The sequence below is a fragment of the Taurulus bubalis genome (assembly GCF_910589615.1).
Source record: "Taurulus bubalis genome assembly, chromosome: 8".
NCBI lineage: Eukaryota > Metazoa > Chordata > Actinopteri > Perciformes > Cottidae > Taurulus > Taurulus bubalis.
This window is the reverse complement of record NC_136596.1, coordinates 25,894,260-25,906,899: the sequence shown is the minus strand read 5'-3', so window position 1 is coordinate 25,906,899 and position 12,640 is coordinate 25,894,260. Positions and strand designations below refer to the sequence as shown.

General features: G+C 43.8%; 1 protein-coding gene across 1 annotated transcript in view; it reads left to right on the top strand.

The window, feature by feature from the left end:
- Nucleotides 1-3,918: 3,918 nt before the first annotated feature.
- The window catches only part of LOC306740769 (whirlin-like), a gene marked incomplete at both ends in the record, with an annotated part of 83,906 nt that continues 75,184 nt past the window's right edge, over nucleotides 3,919-12,640 (top strand). The window contains one exon of the mRNA XM_079222997.1: nucleotides 3,919-4,629. Within this exon, the coding sequence (XP_079079123.1) occupies nucleotides 3,919-4,629 (711 nt within the window). The remainder of the gene's footprint in view (nucleotides 4,630-12,640) is intronic.

The window sequence follows — 12,640 nt, the reverse complement described above, 5'->3', positions numbered from 1 at the left end:
ACCCTTTCACAGGGAGAAAAGGGAAGAAACCTGAGGGAGAGCAACAGAGGAGGACAGCTTTCTTGCTTTCCCGCTGAATTTAAGCATATTGGAATTTCTAAACTCTGCGGAGTAAAAGAAAAGGGGCGTTGTGAGGCCAGTAACGGGGCCGGTCTGAAGGCTGGTCTGAAGACCGCTTGGCCGCCGGCGTGAGACCGGTAACAGCCTCCGTCGCGCCGGGTCCGGTCTTCTCTCAGTCGGGTTGTTTGGGAATGCAGCCCAAAGTGGGTGATAAACTCCATCCCCTGCAGTATACCATTGCAATCAACTCAGCAGACACGTGGATCTCCATGGTCAAATCAGCTACAGCAGACACCGGCGTGAAAAATATTGAAACAAGCGAAAAGATCCACGTGTGCCCTTGTACTTAGACTTGCATGGCTTAATCTTTGAGACAAGCATATGCTACTTGCAGGATCAGCCAGTAGCATATGTGTGTATAATCAACGTATTTGTAATACGTCAAACACAAATGGAATCAGGGAGGAAATACGTTTCTAGTCAACGTAATTGAGAATGCATTTTAGTTCTATGGGAACGTAATTTTTAGGAGACAGGGTTGCAGCAGAAGGTTCTGGAGGTGGTGGCTGTGCAGCTATGGACAGCGTCAGTCTGCATTGACTGAGACTGTTGTGGGGGAGTATCCTGTGATGGACACATTTCTGAGGTTCTGTTCGGTCTAGTTGGGTTAAGACCAGTTATATTGACAGTCATTTTTCTGTATATTGAATTTTAATGCCTTCATCATGTCAGCTCCTCATGCTATACAATAGAGAAAGACTGTTCATTCCATCGTGTTGACCAATGGCGGTGCCCAGGACGCAAGCTCATTTGACAAACAAATGCTACTATGCTCCAAATCCTGCAGCCATTTTTGCCACACCGTATGCATAGCAAGTGGCCTTGTTCCACATTCCTCTGCATCAAGACCTGGAATTGGTATTATTATTGGCTTATGTTTGGGCTGTAAAATGTCACAATTGGTAATTTTTTTGCTGAAAATTGCATCTATTGGTAGAACATGTGTACCTGCCATTTAGATGTTTTAAACCTTCCTTGTGTGCTTTGCGTTGTTCTGGATTTGTTTTCACTGACTTAGTAGTTTTTTGAGCAATTCTCTAATTCCATCACCACCTCTCGGGTTTTGTTTTGGGTTAGTTCTTAGTTCCTATTATTCAAACTGTTGTAGGGGAGTGTATTTAGAGCTACCAAACTATATGTTAGCAAGGCTGCAATTATTACCCCTATCCCCATTGGCCCTTTCCTGAAACTTTCCTATGTCTAGGACTCTGAAGGTCCTTCTCATGGACCTGACTCATGTGCTATTTTACTTTCTGATGAGCTTGTGAAATAATCTTCTGTATCGGACCCATTGTCATGCGTTACTGTTAATGATCTAATACTTAGTGAGCCACTGCTTGTTTTGCTGGCTCTTCTGGCAACTAGTCTTTGAGATATTTTTTCCCCTATAAACTTGCCTTGCCTTCAAGGTAGTCTTGCTCTGCAGATTACCTTCCTAACACAAAACACTTAAACAGAGATTCAAATGAATGCAAACCTGTGTTTGCTGCAGGTGTAAATATCAACTTTAAAAAAAAGATATGTCAGTGTTGTTTGCATTGCTGTGTTGCACTGCCGCCAAGTGGCCAACACAACCAACGAATGCAGCTTCATTTGCACATCTGTACCTAACAATAATTAATTTCTTGTTTTTACAACCCAGTCTCACTCGCAAACCATCTGAAGAGAATCTAATGATTTATATGTTGTACTGCCTTACTTTGACTAAAGTTTCATGTCCCGCTTATACTAAAGAATGTGCCTCGTAGCTGAGAAACCGTGACTGTCTGAGTTCTCACTCTGGTTTTAGTTCCATAAACAATTTCCCTCTTGACCCTGGCTGAACAGGTTAAATAAAGGCCGCTGTGGCTTTATATGCGGATGCTACCGCGGTTTAACATAGAAAGCTTGCTTTTGGCCGTTAACGGTCTGGGACAGGGACATATATCTGGTTCCTGTCATGAAGAAGAAGTTCCGCTTTATACTCTCGGAATAGTGGCACGTAGCATAACTCACCTTTGTGACCTTTAGATGTCTGAAATACAGACGGACCGCTCCCCTTTTTCGGTATTTAGACTGTGACAAAAATGGAAGTCAGAAAGAGGAAGTCTCGCAGTAAGGGGATAAATATCCATTGCTCTTAGTGAACGGGGCCCACTCTCGTTCTGGGGGTGTGCTGACTGCGTGCAGACTATGTGCAGAGCAGACCATCAGGGGAGCTGAGTCCAAGGCCTTGTAGTAGGTATGCATTCCATGTATGTGTAATAATGGCTTAAATAAATAACCTTGATTGTAATATAACCCGTACTGTCAATTCTTGAACACCCGATGAATCAAATACAGATGCTTGTTCAGTGACCCTTCGTGTCTGAATGGGAGACCAGGCAACTAACCCACCCATGTCTTTATTTGGCGATTGAGCAACTGACTTAGTGAAAAGAACAAAGTGCAATACTGAAGGGTTTGAAATATGTATTATATTTATAATGAAAATAGTTTACCATAGTTGCCAGTGAGCAAAACGTTGCACGGTGGTTTAGTGGCACTGTCACCTCACAGTAAGAGGGGCTCCGGTTCCATCCCCGGTCCTGGGCGGTCCCTCTGTGTGGAGCTTGCACGTTCTCCACGTGTTTGTTTTAGTGGTTTTATATCATGTTTATATGTCAGGTGAATTCAGAACACTGTCAGTGGTTTTTAAAATTATGTCTGGTATTTGTTACCTTAGGAGGCCCAGCTGTGCAGCATCCTGTCTGAAGCACTCCGCTAGAAGCCGTTTCTTGGGACTCTCATCATGCAGATGGGCCAAACAGAAGGAGCTCGTTGCTGTCACGAGCAGGATGACAAGTCTGGGCTCCTATAAATAGCTATTTAAAAATAGCTGGAGGTTCTAGTTGAGACAAAGAATCTCAAGGAGGCATTTGCTATAATGCAGATTAATCAGCTTAAAGGTTGACAGGCAGACACCTACTGTTCTGCATTCACATGAACCAACCAACTCTTTTTGGAGATTGACCCAAAGCACGAATTCCTAAGGTTTTAAGTTGTCAAAATACATTACAGCTTGCAGGATTTCACCCACCTTTGTCCAATAAATTGCGAAATGTCATTTAGTGTCAGAATTTGTGGATTATTTGTGGTTTAAACTGCTGCTATTTCTGCTTTTACTCAACGAGGCATGACATCCGATAATGCTAAAAATAATTTAAATAAGGATGAGTAATGTTGTCAGTTTCTAAGCAACACGCACACACGTGCACGCGCGCGCACACACGCACACACCTGCGTCATTTCCTATACACAGAGGGTCTGAGGGCATGTTCAGCGCTCACTGTCAGTTGCGCACAGAGAGGCTCGGTCGTAGTTTTGTTCTGGTGACAGAGTAAACACGGGGACGGCGTTATTTAAAGGTTACATTTTTTGATTTGCAAGGATAAAGAGAGCCTTCCACGGATTGTCATCCGCCGGGTTCAGATATTACCGGACACTTTGAATCGCTGAAGCTCGTCCCGGTGAAAGCGATAAACGCTATTGTTGTGCATGGAATAAAAGGACAAGAGGACAGAAAGAACATGTATGATTTATTCAGTTAAAGTCGAATGCGAGCTTCGACTGGAAAAACGGGTTGTTTCGGGCTGACACACTGTGTGCGACGCACATCAGCGCCGTTACGCGCGGAGATCCCCGGTCACCTGTTGAAGTTGCCCGATGCGGGTTGAGCTGTTTTCTTTTCAAACGGAAGGATCGACTTGGACAGCGCCTCAACTAATGGTTGGTCCATACTCCTGTCTGTGATGCACTGGTTCCCCGTTATGTTGTAGGATGAGCGCTGATCTGCAGCGCGTTTCGCTCAACTCATCGGTGAACCCGGACGGCTCGGGCGGCCGCGCGCTTTCGGCAAACGTCCGGAGGCTCCACAACGCTCTCAACCTGCTGCTCAGCGACCTGGAGAGAGAGCAGTTCATCCACTGTCTCAATGTGTACCACGCCAAGCGCAACGTCTTCGACCTGGTCCAAACTCTCAAAGTGATTCTCAACACGCCCAGCAAACGACAGCTGCTCCCCATGCTGCGCTTGGTCATCCCGAGGTCCGACCAGCTGCTGTTCGACCAGTACACGTCCGAGGGACTCTACCTGAAGACAGAGCTCCTCTCCAGCAACGGCAAAGCGGAAGGCTTTGGAGACGAGGGCGATTCAACTCTGCAGAAATATGTCAGTTCCATGCATGAGCAGCCACTCACATCCGGCTGTGCGGACGGTTTCAGCCCCGCCGCCGAGATGTGTCCTTCCATGGCCCCGCTGTTCCTCGAGAGTCCCTATGGAGAAGTGCGCAAAGTCACCCTGACGCGCTCCAGAAGCCACGAGGGTCTGGGCTTCAGTATCCGCGGGGGATCGGAGCACGGAGTGGGGATCTACGTGTCTCTTGTGGAGCCGGGGTCGTTGGCCGAGAGAGAAGGACTGCGGGTCGGGGACCAGATAGTGACCGTGAACGACTTGATGTTTGACAATGTCTCTCACGTAGAAGCCGTGAAGGTAGGATGTAATGCATGCCTGCGCGTGCATAGTCATCTCATAGGCCGTAATCTCCATGAAAAGAATCATTCAGTTACAAAGTGTGTGAGCTTGTTCATGTGTGAAGGCTACTTTTTTGCTGTGTGTGTGTGTGTGTGTGTGTGTGTGTGTGTGTGTGTGTGTGTGTGTGTGTGTGTGTGTGTGTGTGTGTGTGTGTTCCAGATGTAGGTTACTGCTTGAGGCAGAGAGAGTATGCATTAAGCACTGGGCAATGCAGCGCTGCCCTGAAAGACAACAGTACTTGTCACAGTGCAACATTCCTCTGCTGCTTCCAGTACAACACACTTGTTTTATTGACTTGTTATACTTGGCTGTGCAATGCTCTGTACCATTCACATGTCCAGAAACAGATGGTGAATTCCCTTTTAATGTTTTAATGTCACTGACAGCAGGGGTCCATGATGAGATTTGGGTACAACAATGGAAGCTTTCATTTGATGATGCATTTGAAATAACTACACTGCATGCCCAGATAGATGTTACACCTATATTACAGTCAGCATTCTACACTCTGTAATGGAGTTCATATAACATATTTGTACTCCAACCCCGAGTAGTCTAGATAGTAGTTTATCCAGGTCTGAGATATCTGTATGTGATCACTGCCTCCATCTCAATTAATTTAATTTACGCTGCCCAGCATAGAAAATGACATTCAACTAAACATTAACTTTCTCATGATGACTGTGAATGACCCACATAATGTGATAAGAGTTTTCCTTGGAGATAATTCAGTAACACTATAATACAGCCCGCAAATTACCTAATTACCCGACACTTACTGTGTAAGACCTCTGACCTTAAATTGTTGAATGAATCGGTACATATACATACTTTTTTAATGGATTTTAATGTAGGCAGCCTTAAGCGGAACAACATTACCAATTGGGGATTTTAGAGAAAAGAACAGTTATACTCTCAGTAGCAAATTAGGTCTACCGGGTCTCTACGATGTGTTGTAGAAATGATGAGACTGTAATATATTGTCAGCAGCCTACTGGGTGCTAACAGGGTGTTGGAGAACTGGCTGCTGTACCTATATCTAAGTACCAGTTGGAACCATTTAGTATTCATTTGTATACACGTGTAGCTTCCCTTGATGATGTTTTGGAGACATGAGACTGCAGCTGGAAGCCAGGGAAGTGAAGACCTGGGACCACTCCCATGCCAGGAACACTACGGAAGGGAAAACACTAGAAAGGCTTGAGATATGGCATGCCAAGTGGGTCGTCAATGGGGTCGGGGATGGAAAGATGCATCTTGGGGGGACAATGGGATGGTAGAGACAAGTTTCAACTGAAAGACAATGCAATGAGGTGTTTATTATCTTATGGGAAGGAATCTTGAGTCTGACAACAGATGGATAGATGATGGATTCAATTTCAAATGGTCCAATGAAACGGGGCGAGTTTCTTAGAGTCAATTTGTACCAGTGGTGCAGGTGGACTTGTGCAGAAGGAACGGAGATCTTACTCTCCAAAGCTGGGAACAGAGGAGGTTGAAATACCTCAGTCTATGAGGGTATTACCATCAGAGACTGTGTCTCATCTGACAGACCAGATCAGCAAGTGAAGGAGTTTTGTGACAAAACTCACTTATTAAATCTGTCTACGATGGTACATTGTGACGGAGGTCAAATCCACTGCAATGTGTGACAAGGGAAGTCCAGGGACAGGCAGGGGGCTGTTCAGAGCTTACTGTTTAAAACAAATCTCATTTAAGAATTGATCCAAAGCAAATGAGAAAAAACAAATGTGTAAACTACCTTTTTAAGCACAGGGTTTGCCAAAAAAGTAATATCTGTGAGGAAGGCCATGGAGCAGAGAAAATGTGTTTCCCCTAGGTAACTGCAGTAAGCACTTGTATCCCAATGAATGCTGTTCTCTAAGAACACTGGGATTTTAATGTGTAGTCCTTAAAACTTCACTGAGCAGCCTCTGTGGCAACACACTTCATATGATTGAGAGACCTGTTCTCCCTTTGAATGAGGTAACCTTGGGGACTAGTTAGTTGTGTCTTCTCTCTGCTCTCTCGCCCCAGTGTCTATGCAGGTGCCATCCTTGTGTGAACATGCGTGATGGGCTCAATCACAGAGTAGGTGGTTAGGAGGCCGGGAGATGCAGACAGACACCCAACTGAGAAAAGTGGTAGCATTCCAGCAGTGTGTGTTGTGGATGTGGTGGTCCCCTTGGCTGAGTCGTGTGTGCTGGTGTTGTTGGCAATACCAGTTGGTTAGTTTTATATTGTGTTTTTTATTGTTGTTGTTTAATTGTTACTGCTGTTATTCAGTGTTATTTTCCTGTTAGAGAGTAGTTAAGAGTTCTCGAGCATTTCAGTTAATTGTTAATAAACTATTATTATAATTATTCATCCATTGCCCATGACTATTTTCCCCTGGGTTTATTCATACTGCTACTCCCCTCATCCCCTGGGAATGTAACAGACACACAATGCCATTCTGTTGGAGTGATGCATTGATGGTGCATCATTGACAAACAATGGATTTCTGCAAGAATGCAGCCACACCTGCCCCTATCACCCTGTGGAACTCCCTTGTCAATCCTGTGGAGTCCTTCCTCTTCCGTAACCCAGGACCTCAAGTGGGAGCTTAACATCAGCTCCATCACAAAGAAGGCTCAGCAGAGGATGTTCTTCCTGAGGCAGCTGAAGAAGTTCAACCTGCCAAAGACATAATGATGCACTGCTATCATTGAGTCCATCCTCTGCTCCTCCATCAACGTCTAGCAACTGCCAAGGACAAGGGCAGACTGCGGCGTATCATCCACTCTGCTGAGAGGGTGATTGGTTGCAATCTACCGCCCCTCCATGACTTGTTCGCCTCCAGGACCCTGAGGTGGGCAAGAAAGATTGTAGCCGTGCATTGTACGGTATGTTTACTGCTTATCCATAACTATGAGACAACACACTTGTCCCAGGGGAACTATACATTGACTTCATTAATATTTAGAGGCGTGTGTGAAGCTATTCTTTTTTAGCTCCTGCTATAGGCCAGGGTCCTCCCCTCATTGCAGGTCCCCATTCCCTCTCTCATTAAGAGCAGATTAATTTGTTACAGCTTTTAATGAAGCTGCTAACAATTAAGGCCTGCTGTACCGAGGCGCTTCCCTTTATCTGAAATGTGACTTCAAAGCTGTTTACCAGTAGGGTGGTAAAGGCCAGAAAGGTAGCTGCTTACACAGAGGACCTCATTTTTAAGAACAGTGTTGTGGGCAAATTAATGATTTGACTTGTCCTGAATAAAGTAGGATGTTAGTCTTTATTCAAAGTAATCTCTTAAAAGAGTTCTATGTTACCGGAAAGTTCAGATAAAAAATGATTGTTTGAGCTAATCAGTGTAAAAATGGATTTACATTGATTCACTCTGGGATTGTGGCATCAAACTTTTACAATGCATCAAGTGGTGCAGCCACCCAAATGATCAGTTAATCGAATAATCAGAGTTGTGAAGTGGGTTAAGCTTTTTTGGGTGCTCCTGATTCCTGCAGTAAAAGTTTAAAAAGTAAAAACTGTAATTTCCAGAAAAAATCATCAGCACAAAATATGAATCATTACAATAGAAAGTATCTGGATTTTGATCCCTGTGTAACATTTGTGGGATTCATAGGCAGAAATGGAACATATTTTTCACAATTGCGTTCATTAGTGTATATGACATGACACTATTCTTTGGGTTTTCGTTAGCTTAGAAAAACTCTTCCACAGAGTCCACCATGTTGCACCGCCATGTTTCTACAGCAGCCCAGTGTCACTTATTGTCACGCTGCAGCACCTCCTCTGCTTTGTGTCGGACTGAGCTCCTCCAATTACACACACACACTCAAACACAAACACACAAAGAAGTCAACGAGCGAGGCAGTGAGGCTGTGGTGGGGAGATAATGAAGATAATACAACAGAACAAAGAGCACAACGCTCTTTGTTCTGTTGTATTATCTTAACTTTACCTGTTAACAGCAGTGTTGAGAAAACTGACAACACAATTTGGGCTTTAATCAATTAAGTTTTACATTTGGTCAATTCTGGATGACAGTCAATATGCCTAAGGCTTTTATTGTGAAAGGTAAGAACAGAGGGAGTGGATCTGGTCTGGCCTGCCGTTGTTAAAGTTGAAAGCAGTATAAAGTTTCCCATCTTAGTTCGGACTACAGAGCCTCTGTGTTTGTTGTGTGTAGGCAATAACGTGTGTGTCCTTTCCACACAATGTGATTGGTTGATGGTACAAAGGCTAATGAAAATTGTGTTGCTTGTTAGCCATGTAATATTTACAATCTTCATGAAAGTACTCATGACGAAAGCCACAGTTAGAAAAAACACATTATTTGCATGAAAAAAAACCAACTAAATAACAAATAATTTTGGATTTGCTACTGCTCTCATTTCCATGGGCACCTGTTAATCATAAACAAGTCGCTGCGGTTACTTAAGCGGTACCTGACAAACTCTCGAAATGACCACCGGAAATGAACGGAACAACAAAGCAATGCAAAAATAACCCTGTTGAGGACAGTCCGCACCGGTCGAATATCAGGATATTCTGTCTTGATTTGAATCCAGAATACCGGCAGAGTTGAAACGCATTTTTGGGGAAACGTATCACGTGATCTCTTGCCACGTGAAGCCGACCTAGAGCCGGTCGTGGCGCACTGCAGCGGAGGCAATGTGCCCGGCATGGGCCAGCACAGCAAGGGGAGAGGTCCCGCAAAGAGATCATCCTGTACCTGCTGCTAAATTTAGAATCGGAAAAATCTATTAGCCGCACCGGTATTTAAGCCGCACGGGTCAAAGTTGGGGAAAAAGATATTGGCTTGTAACGCACATTTTACGGTATTTGAACAGGTGGTCTAGTTTACACGACCATGATGTTGTCTGAATTGTGTGTTAAAAAATAAATAATAAAATCAGATTGGAATGTAAAATGGGGAAAAACACGTTACTAACCAGAATTCACCCTTTCATACACAGTCGTACACTGTTGACAGGGGCTACTATACATGGTGCCACCTGCTCAGGCGAGATTACACAGTAATTTGGGGTTCAGTATCTTGTACAAGGATATGTAGACTGCAGGCACCAGGGATCGAACCACTAACCTTCTGATTAGTGAACGACCTGCTCGACCTCCAGAGGTATGTAATAGTTCCACTTAATAATTTTGGTACCAATAAAAATTGCATCCCAGCCTTGCCCCCTCATGGGAAATGGCTAGGAACCGCCAATGTACCGAGTCATTAAGGTACCTGCATTAAAAGCGCTTTGTTTTCAATTTGCAGAAAACATACATGTTTCTTTGCAGTCTGCAGTCTCTCCTCCGATGCTCTGTTGACCACATAACTCCACCTCAACAGCACATGCAGGCCAGTTGGGATATATTGTCATCATTTTAAACAGGATTGTCAGAGCAGCATTGCTCCTAAACAGAGACAATGCAACAAAACAGCCATGCTTAATCCTGTTGTGGTAATCAGGTTGTCTGGCAGACAGTACACTGGTATCATGTCTCTGGGATTAAATCCTCATTCAATGTCTCCCTATAGCTTGGACAAGAAGGAAGGTCTCTTCTGGATGATATCCTGGGGATGTATAGATATGAGGACATTTTGTTGGAAAAACTGGAGTGTGGGGGAGCAGGGGAATTATGATTGAATTAGTGTCATTCAAATTAATTATGTGAAGGATGATTATGCTCTGCATGAGCATAGCTGCAAAAAAAAGTCAAGGACAACTTGTCGTGGTATTAGTATAATCCATTTGTTTACAATAAAAAAAAGTATTAAATGATAATGTAAAAACAGTGACAATGTGAATGTGGTCCTTGTAGAGACGAACCTGTATTTCTGGAGTTGATGGAAACTAAGACAAAGCTAAATCAAGAATCAATATTGGACTGCCAGTCATCTGGTGGACACGAACAGGAATCCACATGATCATGTTGCTCTGTAACTGCTGGATGGTTTTTATGACCTTTTGTCCTTTCATTTAATTATGTAAATGCAGGCTCAGTGTTTATTTACGATTAAACAGGTTTGGAGTGATCCTTCCCGATCCAATTTTTGGGGGAAATATTAATTTAAATAAAATTACTTACTATTTACCTGCCTCCTGAGTTTACTTTTGAGTTATTTGCCTGTGGTTTAGTACTGATATAAATATTGCAGATGATGTTTTAAATGCGGTAATGTGTAATGCAGATGCTCCTAGCAATGGTAGCGGTGTGGTCTAAAGAGTAGTAAAGTTGGTGCGTCAGTTAGTCCACAACTTTGTCTGGACTGAATTATCTCAACCAATATGTTTTCAGCCTCAGCAGGACGTTAATTAAGGGTCAAATATTTTAACTTTAAAGGAGGAAAGTAGGATAAGCCTTCAAAAGCTTTCATCATTTGTAAAACAATATATTTTGTGCCTATACTGAGGCCATAATTGGTTTGAATAAGATATTTAATGTTTGTCTAACCTTGGCCAATGTTTTATTTTATTTTTAAACAATGACTGCTTCATTCTATTTGTGTGTGGAGAAACAACATTACATAATCGCAACCAAATGACTCCACAAGCACATCAGGCCCTCAACAAGCTCCAAAAATAGCAACTCTCCCTCCATTTGCTGCATGCTGGAAGTTATCTGTTGCTGTTTGATGAGCCCAACATGATGTGGCCACTTGCTATTTGACCAAACCTTGTAGACTGCTTGGCTCACTTGGATGCTTTCCCTATCAAAATGCTGCTGCGGCTGTTAAGTGCAGCTCTCTATTTTAAGTCCAGGTTTTGTAGATAAGAGGCATCAGTGTGTGGAAGAAGCCGATGGGAATCGGCTCCCTTATTGGAGGAGCAACCTCCAATAAGGCATGACAACGTTGCTGTATTTGTATCAGACTTTTCAAGTTTATAATCAATCAGTAGTTAAACAGTTGTCAAACAATATCTTCCCAATCTCTACATGATGTTTTTGTCAACCTTAATTATTTTGTGATGGATTTTTTCAATACTGTAGCTATTTACATCGGATCCGAACAGCTGTCACAGTAGTATGTGTGTGTAGGTAATGGCACTTTTCTAGTCTTTTTAGTCTACCGACCACTCAAAGCACTCTAATGCCGTGTTCACATCAAAACAGTTGCGGCAACGCCGCAGGTGAAAAATTCGCTCTGTGGTTAATCCGTTTTTTCGCAACCATCACTGGGGAAAGGGCGGGGCTTATCTCTGTCTTGAAAACATTTACTATTTCCTTCATCCACCAGGTAAATAACCACAAGTTCTGCTTTATACTTGTTGAGGAAGTCCCACACACGTCGAGACATCAACCACCCCCGTATCTGGGTTCATAATATTATCCGTAGTCACACACACTTCCGACTCCTCCAGGACGAGTGTCTGAATAAAGCCGCTTCCAGCGCTCCTTCAGCGGACCAGCAGCAGTTTGATTCAGTAACGGCAGGACGGCGGTGATGCCGGGCGGAGCTTCTATCTCCGTGTTTGTGAAAGCATTTACTATTTCCGCCATTCAGCATTGAAATAACCACTTGTTCTGCTTTATACTTGTTGAGGAAGTCTCATACACGTCGGAACATCAACCGCCCCCATGTCTGGGTTCATAATATTATCCGTAGTCGCACACAGCTCCGACTCCTCCAATACGAGTGTCTGAATGAAGCCGCTTCCAGCGCTCCTTCAGCGGACCAGCAGTTTGATTCAGTAACGGCGGTGATGCCGGGCGGAGCTTCTCAACGCTGATTGGCTTTCGCAACTCCGCGTCATGCGAATTATTCGCTGGAGTTGAAATATTTGAACGCCGGCGAAAAAGCGGAGTTGCGAATATTCGCAACGCCCGGCGAAAAATCCGCTTTTTCGCAACCTAACGCGTCTGTGCATTGATTTAACATGTAATCTGGTCGCGCCGCGTCCGGTGTGAACACGGCATAACCAGTGGTGTAGTCCAGGGTATACGCAGGTATATT